Consider the following 17650-nt stretch of genomic DNA (forward strand, 5'->3'; position numbering starts at 1 on the left):
GGGGGGCCCCGGTGGGTTTCTTGGAGGGAATATAAAACCCCACATCAAGAAAGACCCGCCCGCGGTATCCCCGGGGGGTTTCGAACCGGGGATGGGGGGGGCCTACTTCCGCTCCCCGGAGCCCTTTAAATCCGAACCCCCTTTTGCCCCTTCCGAGGGGGTTTTTGGGTCCCCGCCTTTCCCCGGGAGGGGAATTCTGGTTTTCTTTTTTAGGGCCTAAAGCCCCCCCCCCCCCCCCCCCCCCATCAGCCCCCTCACCCCCGCATGCTCGCCGTGCAGGCATGTGGCAGCGTCCACCTGGGCCGGTCTCCTCCTCCTCTACCAGCACGACGACGGAGCGCCCGTCGATGACGCCGCGAACCCGTTTGCGCCGCCACGCAAGCCGGTGCCTTCAAAGGACAAGTCGGACGCAGACGACAGCTGCCTGCCCTCGGGCGGCGGCAGCGGCAGCAAGGGCGGCGGTGGCGGCCCACCTCCACCCAGCGGCGGCGGCGGCGGCGGCGGCGGTGGCAGCCCGCCGCCAGCGGACGCGGCTTGCAAGGCGCACCCGGGCTGTTCTGCACTGACGGGGGAATGCTGCCCGACCGCCATCGGAATGATGCTCGAGTGCTGCGGCATCTGAGACGCCTCTCACTTTCATCCGGCTTTTCTGCCTTTTCTCCGTTGCGCGCGACTCGTGGCGGGGCGGGGGGGCGGCGGCGTGGTCGGGGTCGGAGAGAGGCAGAGAGCGCGCGCTTTTTTCTGCTGGGGAGAGGATGGATGGAGAGGTGTTCATACTGTGATACGCGCAGCATGGGTGGTGAACACTGAACAAAATTCTCAACTGCAGATGTCCTCAGGTGTTTTTTCATTCCGCCACAACGCAGAGCCGCGCAAGCGAGGCGTCGCTGCAACCGCAGACGTCGGCGCCGGCCGCCCTGAGCGCGCGAATGTGCTGCAGCGCCTCCGCTGTGATGGGCTCGCCCGGGAAGAAGACGGGGATGCCCGGGGGGTAGGAGCAGACTAGCTCTGCGCTCAATCGCCCCACCGCCTCGCGCGCGTCGACCAGCTCCGACGGTGCGAAGAAGGCTTCGCGGGGCGTCAAACCCCGGCCGTCGGCGACGGCGGCAGGCAAGGGCAGCCACACCGGCGCCGGTGCCGCTGGTGCCGCTTCTGAGGCCGAGGCCGCCGGGGCTGAGGCTGCGTCGTCTGCGGCGGCGGCGAAGGGCGCGGCGTCGGCGTCGGCGGTGACGTCTCGCAGCGCCTTGGGGAGCGGTTTGGGGGAGGGGTGAAGGAGGAGTGGAACGGCGTGCCGCTGGAGAGTGTGGCGTGGTGGTTGCGCTGCCGCCTCGACGAGCAGGTCGACATCGCCCTGCGTGGTGCCCAAGCTGAAGGCGAAGGTCAAGTGCCGCAGCTCGGGCAGCTCGCAGTACACACCGTGCCGCTCGATGAGCGCCTCGTCGAGGTCGAACCCCGACCCGGCGTCGTCGCACCGCACAACCACGCGCAGCGGGTCCGTCTCCACCCCGCCGCCGGCCGCGCCCCCCCCTGGCAGCGCGAAGACACGCACGCCTGGCAGCTGCGAGAGGCGGCGGCGCGCCTGCTGCGCCAACGCTATGGCAGCGGCCGTGTCCCTGCGCGCGTCCGCGTCCGCATACTGCCACCGCGCGGCGTCGAGGGAGGCCAGCAGCAAGTACGATGGGCTGCTGCTCTGCACCAGCTCGAGTGCCTGAGGGACGACACCTAAGAAACGTCTCGGACGTGTCGAGGAAATGTCTCGGAAGTGTCACCTCGAGCGCGCGAGGGGCGGCGCCGTGCGGCAGCGGGCAGTCGGCGGAGATGTGAAGCATTGCAGCCTGCGTCATCGCGCCGAGCGTCTTGTGGCTGCTCTGGATGACGAGGTCGGCGCCGCGCGACAAGGCGGGGCGCGGCAGCCCCGGTGCCATCCCCAAGTGCGAGCCATGCGCCTCGTCGACGATGAGGGGCACGCCTAACGGGGTCCCGGCGACGAGCCGGTGGGTTCGGGTACTATGGGGTAGGGGAGGGCGGGTTCGGGTACTATGGGGTAGGGGAGGGTGGCGCACGCCTAAGGGTCACGGCGACGAGTCTTGCGCACCACGACACACGGGGTCCTCTCGCCGGCGATGAGGGGCACGCCGGCGGCGCGGCAGAGCCGGCTCGCGGCCTCCACGTCGGAGAGCACCCCGTGGTAGGTTGGCGAGACGAGGAGCACCGCCGCGATCTCGCCGCCGTGCCGCTCGAGCAGCGACGGCAACGACGCGCCGACGTCAGCGTCGAGGACCAGCTGCTGCGCCGCGTCCCACCGAGAGTCGAGCCACACGGGCGCGGCGCCGGAGGTGACAAGGGCGTGCAACGCCGACTTGTGCGCGTTGCGCGGAATCACTACCTTGGGGGCAGGCGCGCCTCCGCCTCCGCCCCCGCCCCCGCCCCCGCCTCCGCCCCCGCCTCCACCTCCACCTTGCCGAGCTGAGAGGAAGTGCTGGACGCACGCGATGACCTACCAGACATGAAGGGGCATTCGTGGACGCGCCCTGGACACCGCTTCGAGGCCGCGAGACGAGGGTCATGCCGCCGCGAGGATGCCGCCCGTGGAGCCTATCGGACATGTCTCGGACACGTCATGGACAAGTCCTGGGTGCACCGCAAAACCTCCGCCCGTGGAGCCGTTGATGAGGAAGTGGGTGCTACGGGCGCCAAAGGCCTCGCTCGCCAGCTGCTGTGCCTCGTGGATCGGGCCCTCCGCCGAGAAGAGGTTGTCCAGCTCCGGAAGCTCCGGCAAGTCGGACCGCAGCGGAGCTGTTCGGCCGGCGGCACCGCCCAGGACCGCCTCTCGCAGCGGCGCCGGCGCGCCCTCGCCCATCTTGTGGCCAGGGAAGAAGAAGGGCGCGCGGACGGACTGGGAGGCCCGCTGTATCGCGTCGATGAGCGGCGTGTCTGACTGTGAGAGCATGCGTCCAGTCTCTGAGTCGGTTTGCTGTTGTCGTTGCTGCTGCTGTTGCTGCTGCTGCTGCTCCTGCTGCTGCACGACACCGCTCAGCAGGGTCGTGCGACTCCTTGTCGACAACGCCGCAGCGTGCCAGCCGGAAAGCACGGACAGCAACATCATCGGGCCTGGCCCGAGGGCGAGGTAGGGAGCCGCGAGCACCCAAGCCGGAAAACCGCCCGCGCTGCTGGCCCGCTCATTCACATAAACGCACAACTCCGGACCCAAGACGCACAAGCACAGACAGTCGAGAAGGGGGAGAGACAGCAACGACAGTCAGAAGTCAGCGCTGGGTCCCAGGAAGGCGAATGCGATGACGGCCTCTAGTGTGAGCTCTAGCTAGTGAGCTCATACGCACGCCGGCAGATCGCGACTATATACAGCTAGTTAAGAGCCGACCGACCCTCGCGTCCGGTGCTCACCGACGGCCGGGCGGGCCGCCCGCCCACGCGCCGCCTACGCGCAGCGCGTGCGCCGCAAACTCGCCCGCCGACAGCGCTGGCCAGTCTCCATCGGCCGTCGCGAGAGGCCTGCCCGGCTGTCGCCGCGGGGCCCCCACGAACACCACGCGTCGGATGCGGTGCCGCGCGAACTCGCGCGCAAAGTGCACGCCCCACGCCCGCCGCAGCGTCGTAGCGAAGTTCACAGTCTGCTCTGCGATGGTCGAGATATTTGGCGAGCACTTTGGCGCGGCCGGAAAAGGCCCATTCGAGGCGCCTGTGACGGAGGCCCGTGCGCGTCGCGGCACTGGTAGTGCCGATGGCTTGTGTGCTGTCCGACGACGAAGACAACGGAGCGCCTCCGCACCGCTCCGGTGTCTCGACCAGTGCTCGAACTTTACCGGTATGAGACCGGTATTTGGTGATATTTTGATTAACTTTGAAGTGGTATGGTATAGTGGTATGCGAAAGTGGTAGGCGTAAGTGTTGATTAGTGTAGCGGCTGTGGGTGTGGTCCCAGGTGCCAGGAGGCGAAGCCATGCAAAAGTGCGGGTATTACCCGGGTATACCCGGATTTTTACAGGTATACCCGCAAAATACCGGGTATTTTGCCAATTTCGCCGATTTAGCCGCAAAAATGCACTCGGACTCGCTTTTGGTTTCCGTGAGGCAGGTGGTATCCCATACCACTTTTTGATTAGTGCAGGCCTAGGGTTTGATTAGCCAAAAACTCCCATACCGGTAAAGTTCGAGCACTGGTCTCGACTGACTGCCATCGCGTCCCCGTGCTCCGTGCAAGCTGAGCATTGCCGAGCATTGTCTGGAAAGAGCGTGGGCGGCGCTGGCGCCACCGTCTTCTCCTCTCCCTTCTTGTACTCGTCCGTGTACTTGAAGTAGCGCCACTGGTAGACGCGAGAGTCGGCTGGCAGCTCGTACTCTTGATAGCCGCCCGCCTCAGTCAGCTTCCAGTTTGGAGGGAGATGAGCAGCGAGTCGCCAAGCCAGGCCGGCAGGCTGCTCGACGGCGAGGAGAGGGTCGCCGCGAAGGAAGCCCAGCCGCGCACCTGCGGGACGTGTCATGGAGGGGACGTGTCGCGGACATGTCATGGAGGGGACGTGTCATGGAGGAAGCCCGGCCGCGCACCTGCGGGACGTGTCGCGGACATGTCGCGGACACGCCGGGGACACGAGAGGGGGGGGGGCTCGCACGTCTGCCGCCGCCTCGCTGCCCGGCAGGAGCGTGCGCGCCGCCTCCTCGGAGCCGCGCACGAGCCTCGAGGAGGCGTAGAACTTGCCGACCACCCCGCCCATAAAGTCGCGCGCCGGGAAGTACCAGCCGAGACTCACCGTCGCACTCGCCGTACCGTGCGGCGGGACGACTAGCCGCACCACCGCACCGCCATGCGAGCCTCCCATCGCGCCGTCGAGGCGCCCCGCCTCTGCAAAGGATCGCCACAGGGCGACGAGCGAACCGGCGGTGTGCCAAAGGAGACTTCCGCCGCCGCAGCGCCGCCCTCGCCCGCGCCGCAGAGCGAAAGCTTCCCGGCGGACGCGTGGGTACCAATGGGGAGGGCTGCGTGCTTAGACAGTTAGGGCTGTCCGGCCCCTGTCGGAAAATCAAAATGCTCTCTCCACCCTTTTTTGCCTTCATGGCTGTTGGCTCTCTGGAGGCTAGGTCTGTACTTGACTGCGCGTGATTTTCTCCCTCTTCGCTCTCCGTTCTCCGTATATGACACATAGAAATCATTGGTTTTGGCTTTTTATAGAGATCTTGAGTCTTGTGTGTTGTGTCCCCCCATGCGCATCATTGCTCCTGGTTCAACCTCGGTGGTTCGCGTCAGACCGGTCCTGGGGCCTGCATGCGCCAGCCGCAGCGGTTAGAAACCAGTCCCCTGAAGAGGCGTGCGGAAGCGGGGCCACACGCTCACTTCCCCTGGTGCGCGACACCTCACTCCATTCGATCAGCCTACTTCTGGGGACCCACTTCTGGGGCGCGCACAAAGGAACGTCTTGCGCCTTTCCTTGAACAGACGGCGCTGCTCTTTGCGATGTTGCCGGCGGGCCATCGTTGACGATCCAACGCACTTGGATCGGGCCCCGCTCCCCGCTTTTCCTGTACCTGGACTGTCCGGGTCAGGAGGGTGAGAGTATTGGGTGGGCGAGGGCAGTACATCTGGTGGGTGGGGATTGAGGGACAGCAAGAGGGCTGATTGGGGGGTCAATGGGCGCGCGGGCGGCGCTTCGTGGTCCTGGGCGAGCAGGGGCAGTGGTTAGGAGTCTTGGGCCTGGAGAGATGAGGATTGTCGAGATGTCATGCGAGAGCGGTAGGTGGGCGAAGGTAGCGCAGCTGGAGAGTGGTGTCCGAGGGACAATGATGAGTTGTCAGTTGGGGCGCGAGACGCGCGGGACAGTGTCGGAGGCGGCCAGTGAGGTAGGGTTGGCTTTGAGCAGTGCAGCGAGTGTGGTCAAGCGTGGGAGCGGCGCGCCAGCACCGGATTTTTTTGCTGTGCGAGTCGAGTTCGTGGCCGGTGCGCGGGAACCTGGCTGAAAACCCGCGCATCCGGCCGGTTGTGCGACCGAGGTCGCCGATTGTACGACCGAGGTCGCAGAGCCTTGGCGACGCGACGCGCACGTCGCCAAGGAGTTCGTAAAATGTCCGAGGTTTTTTTTTGCTGCACGCCCTGTCAACCGCACTCCGCAGAGACGAGTGGAGAGCGTCGTGTTTTGCCTTTGTGCTTTGAGCAAGACTGAACCGTTTTTTTGATGACAGAAACTGCGCGTAACGCCTCTCACGAGGTGAGCAGAGCGCTCTTGACGGCCTCCTCCTCCCCTCCCATGTCCAGCCGCTCCACCGGCCGATGCCACTCGTCCGGGACTCGCGATTGGCCGTCCATCCAGCCGTCGGTCCGCGAGCCGACATCGTGCCGCACCGCCTCGCACCTACGCTCGGGTCATCTCGGGTGATCACGGGTGAGCTCAGCCGACATCGTGCCGCACCGCCTCGCACCGCCGGCTGAGCGCGCGCACGGCGGTCAGCTCCTCCTCGAGGCGGGCCTACCCACAGCGCTGGTGTGCGTCTGCTGCCCGCAACGGACCGTCTGTGCGGCTCCCGGGGGCGTGCCAGCTCGGTGAAGAGCACGCGATGCCAGACCTCGGGCAGCAACGAGCGGAGCAGCGACTGGTCGCGGATCCGCTTCGTCTCGGCCTCGAGGGCGATCTCGAGCTGGTCCGCCGTCTCGCTCACCGCCTAGGGCAGCAGGTAGGCGGGGTGGGCAGCAGGTAGGCGGGGAGGGCAGCAGGTAGGCGGGGAGGGCAGCAGGTAGGCGGGGAGGGCAGCAGGTAGGCGGGGAGGGCAGCAGGTAGGCGGGGAGGGCAGCAGGTAGGCGGGGAGGGCAGCAGGTAGGCGGGGAGGGCAGCAGGTAGGCGGGGAGGGCAGCAGGTAGGCGGGGAGGGCAGCAGGTAGGCGGGGAGGGCAGCAGGTAGGCGGGGAGGGCAGGAAGTAGGCGGGGAGGGCAGCAGGGAGGCGGGGAGGGCAGGAAGTACCTCGACGAGCGGGATCGCGTCCTCGGTCGTCACCACCTTGGCCGAGGAGGCGAGCGGCGCCAGCTGCGCGTGCAGCGCGGCGATGCGGCCGAGCCGGAGCCAGATGATCGCGACGTAGTCCAGGTCGGAGAGCACCACCCCGAAGGAGGCGCTCATCTCGCGCTTCGCCGCCATCTCGTCGCGCGCGTCGCCCGGACCGGACTCGGGCAGCGCCCGCCGAGAGGTGCGGCGCCGCTCTCGGTCGATCTCCTGGTAGGAGCGCACCCGCTTGCCGTCGGCGGCGACGTTCCGGTACGCCTTGCCAATGGCGCCTAGAGCCACGCCCTCTGGTGCTGAAGACACGCCGTCCGCAGAGTGTCGCCGGCAGCCGTGCCGATGGCGCCGCTCTGCAGCCGCTTGCTCTCGTGCGCGTGCACCACCTGCCGAGAGAGAGAGAGAGTCACAGGTGGGGGTGAAGAAGCAGAGGCACTGAGAGAGGAGTGGGGTGGGAAGACCACCTCGAGCAGGGAGACGACCGGCCGCAGAGACTCTGGCTGCAGGAAGAGAGAGCGGTGGATTGCGGTGGGCAGCCGCCTCTCCACTCGCGCCAGCGCGTTGAGCAGCCACGAGGGCGTGTCCTGCGGGAGGTGTGGAGGAAGAGAGGCGTGAAGAAGAGGTGTGCGCGCGAAGCTGTCGGGAGACTGGAGAGGTGTGAAGAGAGGCACGCGCCTCGAGTAGGCAGGTCAGGGCGACACTCCACAACGTGAGAGGCCACGCCGCGTGCAGCGTGAGCAGCACAAACTGGGCGGGCGAGACCGACAGCGTGGTCCGCAGCCGCCACGCCTGCAGCACGTACACAAAGGAGCCAACGTACATGTACATGCCTCCGATGGCAAAGAGGCAGGCGGCCGCGAGCGGCGGCCGGCCCTCTCCCTTACGGTACTGCACCATCGCGGCGCCCGCCACGGTGGCGATAATAGCGTTGCGGTGGTAGCTGAGGAATGTGTTGTCCGCGTTGAGCCGCAGCGACCAGCGTGCGATCTTTGAGGCCGTCTCTGCACTGTTGATTGAGGGCGGCGATGGCGCACGGGAGCAGTAGTTGCACCGCAGCGGGAGAGCTGGCCTGAGCGGGCGGGAGAGCCGGCCTGCCCTCTGCAGCGATAGAACGCGGAGCATCGGCAGCACAAGACGACAGATCGCCAGGCTCGAAGGGCGCGTAGTCGTCCCCCCGCCCGCCCTTTCGGTTTTGACGTGCCACCCGCTGGCGAGGTACTCCCACGCCTCTCGGGGTTTTTGTCTGGCCGAGTCAACCCGAGAGGCGTGTCTCGCCTCGTCAAGTCTGTGGGACGGCCGAGCCTCGTTTCAAGGGGCGCGTGCGTGCGTCCCCTCTCGACTACGTTTGTTCACAGCCGGCGCGCGCGCCGGCGACGAATATGCGCGACTCGCCGCCGCGGCTCCGGGCCTCCAACGGCACGACCTACGCCCAACCACCGAGAGGCGCGCCGTCACACCACTCGCACAGCCTGCAGCGCGGCGCTGCGCCAGAGCTCGAGAGGGCCCGAGAAGGGTCCCAGATCTCCAGTAGCACACAATAGCACACGTAGCCACGCATACCCAACCATCCCCTGTCACCCCAGAGCAGATCCCCCCAGGCGGTGAGGTCCTTTCTGGTGCTTGAAGCTCACCCTCGTCCCCTGCCGCAGGCCCTCGGCAGCCGTCCTGGCGCGCGCCAGGGCATGTACCGAGCGACCCCAGTCCGCTCTGGCGCGCGCGTTCGGCGCCGATTGGTGCCCTAGTCGGACCGTGCAACGGACGCGCGCTCTGCGCGCCTCACACGCACTTGCCCAGAGCTCTGCGCAGAGGCAGAGAGAGAGCGCGCCCTCCCCCCGGGCTGCTGCTGGCGCGCCACGCGCGTGCGATCCCTCTCTCGCAGTCGGTGTTCGCCGGGCGAGTTTTAGAGCTAAAATACATGTACATCACAAGACGCACACGCTGCTGTGGTCACCGACGGTCGTGTCCACATGCGCGCAATGGCGCAATGGTGGGCAGCGCCAACGCGCAGGACCATGTTTGCGCGCGACATGCACGCACGGGTGCGCAGGCAGGCGAGGCCATGCCAAAGACTGCCCTGGGAGTCGCGCGCGCGCGTCTCCAGCCGACCGGTACGGCGGCAAGAGCTTGACGGCTGTCGTGCCCGCAGCACGACAGCCGTCAAGCCGCGCAGTCGGGTGGACGCGTCGCGTCGGACTTTTTGCCACCACCTCCACGAGTCTGTCCAGTGCACCCACTGGCCAGATGCCGGGCCTCGGAGGCTGAATCGAGCGCCGAGTCAGGCCGACCTGGCACTGCTGAGGCAGGTCACGCCTGCTGGGGCGAGCCTCGGCGAGACTGCGTCAGCTGTTCCCACAGCAGGCTGGAAGTACCTCGCCAGGCCACCCGCAAGATCCGGTGAGGGAGAGAGGTGGTACCCGGTCAGTCAGCGCGCTCCGGTCAGGTCGATAGAGTATGTATACTACAACTTAGAACCGCGTCTAGGTAAAATTCGATGACGTTGACGATGTACACGGATGACCGTCCACAGAGGCACAGAGTTGACTAGGGTAAGGTAAGGTAAGGTAAACTTCTCCACACACACGAGGTGGTGGGGCAAGGGGGGGCAACCCTCGCGTCTCCACGTCTGACGACAGGAGCCCCACGGCATTCAAAGTGCAAGGCCCGGTGCGCGTGGGTGAGCGGTGTGTGTGTGTGTGTGTGTGTGTGTGTGTGTGTGTGTGTGTGTGTGTGTGTGTGTGTGTGTGTGTGTGTGTGTGTGTGTGTGTGTGTGTGTGTGTGTGTGTGTGTGTGTGTGTGTGTGTGTGTCACGTCACTGCATCCTCCGCCGGTTCCTCCCGTCGCCTCTTCTTTGTTCGAATGTTTTTCAATCCATCCTTCACGAAGCCCTCCCATGTAGCTAGCGTTCTTGGCGAATGTCTCGAAATGGCCAGCAGGCGCTGTCTGCTCGCGGTCTGTGCGGGCCGCTCGTCCTCCTCGCCCTTCTTTCGTCCTCCCGTCCCTCCCCTCCACCATGGCCTTCTCGGCACTTCTTTCTCCATCCGCCTCGCCCTGCCTTTTCGCATCGTGCCGTTCGCCCTCCATTCGGTGACCTCCATGGCTGTCCGCCCCTTTTTGGGTGGCGCTCTCGATACGGTTGCGTCAACCTCGACGTCGCTGTCGCCCTCCCCGTCCCCGCCGGCGTCCGTGCCTCGGTTCGCGTCATCGGTAGCGTCTCCGTTGTTCCCTTTGACTAGGGTCCTCATCTCTGGTCCACGCCGCGGTGGCCTTTGTAGCATAGGAATCCTACGTCTCTGACTCGACTCTCTGACACCACTAGACCCCGAGTATTCAGTCGTCCGCGTTCCCCTTACCTTATCTCGGCACGTGTTTTAGATCCCCAGAGCCCAGTTCGCGCAACACCCGACACCGCGACGACTTACGTGGTTACGTGTTCACTGTCTGTTGTGCTCAAGTGTGCTCCTCAACGCAAGCACTGTCTCAAGGATGGCGTCCCGAATCTCCCGGCGAGGGCCGAGCCCCCACCTCGCGTCTCGCCGTGAAGGCCGGCTGCGCAGCTAGTCCGAGTTGAGAGTCGCGAGGCTAGCGGGCCTGCGGCTCGGTGTTCCATTCGGGACCTTGGTCCACTTGTTTCCGTCAGGGAACTTGATGCCGTCGCCCTCCCAAACGCCAAGGAGGTCTTTTGGCCCTCCCTTTGGCGAAAAGTCGATCGCGATTGACTCGCCGCTCTCCGCGACCGAGCCAGTCAGCTTCCACACTGCCGACGCCTCAGGCCTCGCATCGCACGCGCTATCGACGCCGGCGATGGCGGCCTGCGGATTGCGCGAGCGGCGGCCGCTTGGCAGCATGGGTGCGCCGCCCACCTTGATTGAGCGCAAGCAGCCCGGGTGCTGTGGGTCGTCGTACTCACCCGTGAAGACCGAGGAAAGGCCGGTCCGTGCGGTGACGGCGTGGCTGGCGGCGGGCGCAGCGACAAGAGCGGCAAAGCCGCCAAGGAGCCCGCGCCGAGTCGCTGTGGTCTGCGGCGGCGGCGCACCGGGCAGCAGCGCGTTGACGGCGAGAGCAGCGATCATCGAGACGGCGTGAGCAGCGTGCGACCTGATCCCGGGATTGCGCTTTTGTGTGAGCAGCAACGACTAGGTTATCTCTCTGTGTCCGGTCTCTACTGCACCTTGGTGCGACCTGGGCCGGGTGGATCTCTAGGCGGCGGCAAGACGAAGAGCGAAGCTACTGGGAAAGGTCCTCGGAGAAGAAAAGAATTAACTTTGTGTGCGGTCCACGTCCGCCCAGCCACCGGCCCCAGCGCGAGGGTCTGAGGTGGCGAGCATCATAATCGGATCCGCTGGCCTATATCCCCCAGACGCCAGAGCGCTCTATCCGCACGCCGCCGGCGCTCTGAACTACCGGCGTCAGCTCCAGGCGCCGCCAGCCAGGTCGGCCTCCTCCTCCTCCGCGTCGGCAGCCTCGAGCTCCCTCGCCAGCTGGATGGTCCGCGACATCTCAAAGTCGGCATGCAGCGCCGCGGCCGAAACGGACCTACACGGGCTCGTGGCGCGCCTCACAGGCACCGCGCGCGGGGGGGGCGAACGGCGAGAGAGCGCGGCCGCCACTCGAGTCGCTCGCCGGTCCGGCGGTTGCGGGAAAAGTACTCGAGGCTCGCAGGCGCCTCCTATAAGCGGCACAGATTCAGAAGCCGCCTCACGTGCTAGGCGCAGGCTACTGCTGGAGGCGTGCCGCGCTCGCCTGGAGCAGCGCGTTGACCACCTCGGACTCAGACTCGGATCCGTCGGGGCGCAGCGGCACGAAGCGGATCTGCTTGGCAAGCCGGTCGACGTACACGTGCTCCTCGACCTCCGAGTCGTACGAGGTGGCGCGTCATTGCCTTGTGAAGGTCAGGCAGCGCCATGTCGGGCCTGAGCCAGCCGGGGCGTGCAGCTCCACCGAGACAGGCATTCCCTCCGGGAGGAAGGACTCGGGCTGTGCGACCTTGCGCATCATAGCGATCCACACCTTGTGAGGCGACGCCCCATCGAGTGACATCGAAACGCCGCTCAGCCGGGCGCACTGCCTGCGCGTCGTGGATTCAACGGCACAAACGCCAAGCGGCGGCCGGCGAAACAACCTCATCTATATGTGGCCCGTCAGGCCAGCGAGCAGCGTGGGGAAGAGACTGCGTAAAAAAAAAGTGTCTTGGCCCTGCACGATCTTGGTGTGAGGGATCTTCAATCCACGTGGCCCCTCAACCCTCGAATTCTGCCGGAATAGACAACAAAACAAGATAGTGAATAAAGGGTGTGGATGCTGGGTTGACCGAAATCGGGGGACGCGACCCACTTCGCCACAGATGGTCCCGCGCCTCGCCGCTATGACGGGCACACGCCCCGCACCGTCCGCTGTGTGCCCGTCTTTGTCCGGAGTGAATACTCCAACGCGCTCGTCGGTGACGGTGTCCCCCGATTTCGCCGCGCTCCGGCACCGCTCCGGCGTCCGGGACGCACGCTCTGGGGGGGCGCGGGGGCCCCCGGAGGCACCGTGCGCCGCGCAGCAGTACGGAAATGGGGCTCCGGCTCCGTTAGTCTCCGTTAGCACCAACTTCCCGATTAAGTACGGTTAAGTAGAGGGCAGATTTGGAGAGAACTCGAGGAGTACATACAGATAGACCCTCCAACCATCAGAAAACTCCGACCTGATTGGTCGTACTGACCGCCGACAGATCACTCCAGACAGCAGACAGGCCGACGTCTGCACACGGCCGGCCGGGCGAGAGGCTTGACACGATCCGACCCTGCGAGACCCTGACGCTGCTGCTCTAGCTATCAGACATGCACTGCTGACTGCTGCCACAATGTGCGACCGGTGCTGGCCCACTTGGCGGCCTTCCCGGTCAGTGGTGAGGCGCAGTTCAGAGCTGTCGATGGCGCGATGCCGCACTGGTCCCACATTGGTAACACGAGACCACCACGTTTGCCGGTCCAAGAGAGAGGCACTGGTGCTGTCCTGAGAAGGTGCGTGGTCCCTCTTGACTGCCCATGCGCGCGAGGCTGTGTAGGCATAGCCTCGAGAGTGCCAGCAGCCAATCCGAGGCGACGCGCATTGCGTCAGAAGCGTGCACACGTTGGAAGGACACCTTCCGACTGGCCGTACGATCAGGTCGTCACTGAATGCTTGATACTAAGGCCGCGAGCTATGCAGGTGATCAATTGTGCAGCATGGCACGGTCAGCAGCGCCGACAGGCTGTCGCAAGGCGTGATAGCATGGCCGCAAGTACGCCGAATTCCCATGAAAAAGTGAAAAATCGCGCAAAAAAACCGAAAAAATCGGCGCCTGCGGCGGGCCATGGGACCCCATCGCCCCCCCGCATGGATACCCTCTAGGGCCCCCGCGCCCCCCCAGAGGACGCACGCCGGCGAAGCACGTCAAGCTGCTGTACGGCCCCGGAATCGCCTCCCCTCGCTTAGCTAGACTGAGAGTTATTGTGCACATGGTTAGTCTCTACAATATACTCACTGACACCCCCCCCCTCCCAGAGCTCGTCCCGGTCCGCCACGGCCATCCTCGGCCTCCGGAGGGCCCCCGGCCGCGCCCGCGGCGCGGTGCGGCGGCGTCACAAATCCGACGGCAGAGCACCGGGACGCGGTCGGGCGATCTGAGGTCCAGTGAGGCGTATGCATTGCCCATCCAGGGCTATCACATGGACCTATCAACAGGCGCCTGCGGCGGAGCAGGAGGGCCCGGCGCACAACCCCCTGGTCAACTCACCCTCCACACCCCCCGCCCGTAGACACGCCGTGGCTACACATTCACATACAGAGTTTGTTTTTGTCACATATATCATATTCCGACACAACACACAAAGCCTTTGATCTCAAAGCTGCGGGTCCCCGCAGGGCCCAGTCGGTGCACTGCAGTCCGATCTGGCCTGCCGGCCGGGGGAAAGAAGGGCGGCGAGAGCGCAGCAGCAGGGCGGCGAGAGAAGGGCGGCGAGAGCACAAAGGGCATAAGGGCAGCGCAGTTGTACGTGACTGCTGCACTCACATGTCACATCACACGGCAAAGGCCAGCGCGGCGGCCGCCTCGGTGTCGATCTTGTCGCACTCCCTCTCGAGCTCCGCCAACACGGCCTCGCGCTCCGCCGAGAGGGCGGCCAACTGCTCGTCCTTTTGCTGCAGGAGGGCGTCGTACCGGGCCTTCACGGCGGACTTCTTGTCGGCGGTCGTGGCCTCGATCATGGCGCGGAGGCCGTCGGGGCTGGCCGCACTGTCAGCCGCACCCGCCGCATTGCCCGCCGCGGCGGTGCCCTCGGCCAGCCGCTGAAACTGCGCAGCGGCAGCGCCCACCCCGCCGCCTGCCTGTGCTCGCGCCGGGGCGGCATCCACGCTGCCGCGCTGCAGATCCAGGACGCTCTTCACGTTGGGGTCGAGGGGCCAGCGGTTGCGCTGCTGCGGCACCCGACCCGGTGTGCGGCGGACGGCGCCTGTCATACCGCTCATTGCGGCGGTTGTCGCCGAGCTGCCGCCCCCCGCGGTGCCGAGCGGGGCGAAGGGCACCGCGCCGCCGCACTTGTCGCTAATCTGCATCATCGGCGGCGCCAGCCTCACGGCGGCGGGCGACAGGAGGGCAGCCACGGTAAGCATGGCCGGGCTCCGTCGAACCTTCGATCGCAGTGTCTTTTTCAAAAACAGTCTCCTCACCTCTCAGTGTATGTAGCTCTTACGAACATACCCGTAGGTGAACTGCTGACGGGTTTTGCGATGAGAAGCGATCCGAACGTGGTATTCGGGTGATTAGATCACTACCGCCGAAGCGCAAGCGCTTGGAGCAAGGGAACCGCCACGTATGGGTCCCAGACTAGCACCCCACCTCGCGGGCCGACGTTCTGGCCCAGCGAGGCTGCTGCGGAGCACTCGGGGCCGACGTTCTGGCCCAGCGAGGCCGCTGCGGGGCACCCGGCGGCTCGGTTCGCTCATCAGCGCAAACTCGGTCGAGCAGAAAGTAAGGTGTGTGTGTAAAGCGTAAAGGCGGCGCGGCACGGTAAGGGTCGGCGGTAAGGCGGCGCGGCGGCAGCAGACGGCAGGCAGGACATCTCTGACGGCGAGACAAACGGCACGGCGATCACGAGGAGGTAGAAAGTCGGGCGCGAGCGGGCGGGGTGGCGGCGAGGCGGCGGGTTTTTCCGAACATGGCATTCGTGTGATTAGATCACCGTAACGCAAGAGCACTTTTCTTGCTGTGTGGTCGCCCAACGAATTTTTCTTTGTTTGGGCGTAGGAATCCTGTGTGTATGTGTATGTGTGTATGTCAGCAACCCTGTTCCTCGCGTGCTGCTCCGTTCGATCGCCACTCAGCAAGCCCAGCGGCCTGCGCGCCCCTCCAGCCCTTCTCAACGCCGGCGAGCAAAAAGGGCGGCCTCCGCGCATCACCGCTGAGCAGTTCAACCGCCTGCGAACTGCGGTGCTCAGTCCATCCATCTTTGCTGAGCTTGACACCGACCAGTCCGGCTTCCTCACGCTTGCGGAGCTGCAAGCGGCGCTCGCAAAGGCTGGCGGCGCCGTCAGCCTCGAGCAAAGCGAGGCGGTGTTCCGAGCGATGGACACGAACAGCGACGGCGAGATCAGCCTCGAGGAGTTTACAAAGGGGCTGAGCGATGCCATGGAGGGTGAAGAGGCGGCAATGAGCGAGTCTCCCGCCCTGGCCGCCTTTAGGGAGCTGGACACTGACGGCAGTGGCTTTATCGACCTGCAGGAGCTCAGGGTCGCCCTCGACGCAGCCGCCCGAGCCCGCCCATCGGAGGAGGTGGTGGAGGCCATCTTCAGGGAGATAGACGCCAACGGTGACGGCGTCATCTCGTTTGAGGAGTTCGCACGGGTGTACGCGAAGCTGGAGCTCTGAGCCTCTGACGCATCGAATGCATGCATACAGCTGGTAGCTCTCCGTCGTTCGCGACCTGTTCGCGACTTTCTCGGACCTCGCCGGCTGACGCGCGGGGTCGTCGCAGAGTTGAATAAGGTACAGGGTACGGTTGCAGTACAGTCTGATGAGCGTGAGGGTATGTTGGTCCTTGCTAGGAAGGGCAGAGGGACGCGAAGAAAACGGCCGGGGCGCCGCGGCCCGCGCGCGTGTAACGTAGAGACAACAGACAAGAGAAGCCAGAGAGCTCTCACCTCAGACACGAACGGCGAACGCGGGGGTACCGAGTACTGCGCAACCGGCCCTGCGCGCAACTGCACTCGCGCGGTGTCGTTGCGCGCGCTAAAGGGGCCGGTTGCGCGCCCAGCGCACAGGGCGCATCCAAGTGGTGGCGCTCAACCCTCAAAACGCCTCTCACCCATGAGCCTCCTCGCGCCACACATGCACAAAGAAGATGCCGGGACCGCGCCAGCGGCCTGATCGCCCCAACCCGCCTTTGCCGTCGCCTCTGTGGGTAGCTGAGCCGGCGAGCGGGTCTAGGGCTGCTTGGCCGTGGCGGCTTTGGAGGCGGCGCGGAGGAGGCCGAGGAAGAGCGGCGACGGCTTCATCGGCCGCGACTTGAACTCGGGGTGGAACTGGCAGCCGACGAAGAAGGGGTGGCCCTGTAGCTCGAAGACCTCCATCCGCTCGCCTAGTCCCGGACAAACTCGGCTTGGTCTCGGGCGGTCTCGCGGCCGGCCTCGCAGGCCCGGCGGCCGCTCGCCCGTCGTGTCGCGGCCGACAAAGTCGAGGCCGGCCGCCTACGGGGAGGTGTCGAGGCGGCTCCGAGAAGGCCCCATCCCCTTTGGGTGGCCGGCAGAGCCGAGGTGGGGGAAAGCGGGAGGGTTGAGCGGGCTTCGGCCTGCCCATATGAAGGCTTTGATGTGGGGAGAGGGGCATTGGGTGGAGAAGCTGCTGCTGAGGATGTGCAATTGGGTGGTGGAGTGAGGTACACATGCTGGGCCGGCCGCCTCGAGCTGCTGCACGTAGGCCGGGTTGACCTCGTACCGGTGGCGGTGGCGCTCGTCGAAGGCGGTGGCGCCTAATCTCGGGTGATCTCGGGTGATCTCGGGATCATCGCGGGAAAGCTCGTCGAAGGCGGTGGCGCCGTTGTACAGCTGCGCGGTGAGGCACTTTGGCGAGCGGAGCATTGTCTTCCTCGCGCCGAGCCGCATCGTCCCACCCATCTGAGTGCGGCTGCCTTCGGGCATGAAGATGATGAGCGGCGTGGCGCACTTCTCGTCGAACTCCGCCGAGTGGGCAGTCTTGACGCCGAGCACCGACCGCGCAAACTCGATGACGGCGATCTGGAAGCCGAGGCAGATGCCGAGGTAAGGCACGCCGTTCTCGCGCGCGTAGTTTGCAGCGAGCATCTTTCCCTCCACGGCGCGGATCCCGAAGCCTCCCGGCACCAGCACGCCGTCTGCGCGCCGCAGCTTGGACCACGCCTCGTCGTAGGCTAGCCGGTCCGACGCGAGCGTTGTCTCGTCGAGGTGCGCCGAGTCGATCCACATGATCCGGAGCTTGCGCTCCACGGCGAAGGACGCGTGCATCAGCGCCTTTGTGACGGAGAGGTAGGCGTCGGACAGCTCGGTGTACTTGCCGACGACGGCGATGTGCACGTCGAGCGTGAGCGAGTCGACGAGCTCCGCGAGGGACGTCCACTCGGCGGCGAGGGCCTTCTCCGGTCCGCCGATCTTGGGCGTGA

General features: G+C 65.8%; 7 protein-coding genes across 7 annotated transcripts in view; 2 read left to right on the top strand and 5 right to left on the bottom strand.

Moving 5' to 3' along the window:
* The window catches only part of EMIHUDRAFT_449267 (hypothetical protein), a gene marked incomplete at its 3' end in the record, with an annotated part of 4263 nt that extends 3641 nt beyond the window's left edge, over window positions 1-622 (top strand). The window contains exons 13-14 of the mRNA XM_005787932.1: window positions 280-385; window positions 542-622. Of these exons, the coding sequence (XP_005787989.1) occupies window positions 280-385; window positions 542-622 (187 nt within the window). The remainder of the gene's footprint in view (window positions 1-279; window positions 386-541) is intronic.
* A 225-nt stretch (window positions 623-847) lies between these two features.
* Window positions 848-2950, bottom strand: EMIHUDRAFT_201725 (hypothetical protein; the record flags this gene model as incomplete). The annotated part of the gene is made up of 6 exons (XM_005787933.1): window positions 848-1030; window positions 1334-1435; window positions 1550-1708; window positions 1770-1946; window positions 2096-2382; window positions 2650-2950. 6 exons carry the CDS (start codon window positions 2948-2950, stop codon window positions 848-850), a joined length of 1209 nt encoding a protein of 402 aa, XP_005787990.1.
* A 3261-nt stretch (window positions 2951-6211) lies between these two features.
* On the bottom strand, window positions 6212-8120 carry EMIHUDRAFT_98563 (hypothetical protein; the record flags this gene model as incomplete). Its single annotated transcript, XM_005787934.1, has 7 exons — window positions 6212-6362; window positions 6430-6476; window positions 6574-6669; window positions 6966-7276; window positions 7306-7384; window positions 7463-7582; window positions 7761-8120. The coding sequence occupies 7 exons, from the start codon at window positions 8118-8120 to the stop codon at window positions 6212-6214; spliced, it is 1164 nt and encodes a 387-aa protein (XP_005787991.1).
* A 2432-nt stretch (window positions 8121-10552) lies between these two features.
* Window positions 10553-11068, bottom strand: EMIHUDRAFT_98564 (hypothetical protein; the record flags this gene model as incomplete). Its single annotated transcript, XM_005787935.1, has 1 exon — window positions 10553-11068. One exon carries the CDS (start codon window positions 11066-11068, stop codon window positions 10553-10555), a length of 516 nt encoding a protein of 171 aa, XP_005787992.1.
* A 2717-nt stretch (window positions 11069-13785) lies between these two features.
* Window positions 13786-14639, bottom strand: EMIHUDRAFT_433891 (hypothetical protein). Its single transcript, XM_005787936.1, has 2 exons — window positions 13823-14639; window positions 13786-13800 (listed from the first exon to the last, which is right to left on the bottom strand). Exon 1 carries the CDS (start codon window positions 14628-14630, stop codon window positions 14040-14042), a length of 591 nt encoding a protein of 196 aa, XP_005787993.1. The 5' UTR covers window positions 14631-14639; the 3' UTR covers window positions 13786-13800; window positions 13823-14039.
* An 823-nt stretch (window positions 14640-15462) lies between these two features.
* On the top strand, window positions 15463-15873 carry EMIHUDRAFT_47652 (hypothetical protein; the record flags this gene model as incomplete). The annotated part of the gene is made up of 1 exon (XM_005787937.1): window positions 15463-15873. A coding segment is annotated over one exon (411 nt), but the record flags the coding sequence as incomplete, so codon positions are not given.
* A 566-nt stretch (window positions 15874-16439) lies between these two features.
* On the bottom strand, window positions 16440-17456 carry EMIHUDRAFT_63166 (CTP synthase; the record flags this gene model as incomplete). Its single annotated transcript, XM_005787938.1, has 3 exons — window positions 16440-16630; window positions 16898-16989; window positions 17059-17456. The coding sequence occupies 3 exons, from the start codon at window positions 17454-17456 to the stop codon at window positions 16440-16442; spliced, it is 681 nt and encodes a 226-aa protein (XP_005787995.1).
* Window positions 17457-17650: the final 194 nt, after the last annotated feature.

Source organism: Emiliania huxleyi (genome assembly GCF_000372725.1).
Source record: "Emiliania huxleyi CCMP1516 chromosome Unknown EMIHUscaffold_14, whole genome shotgun sequence".
NCBI lineage: Eukaryota > Haptophyta > Isochrysidales > Noelaerhabdaceae > Emiliania > Emiliania huxleyi.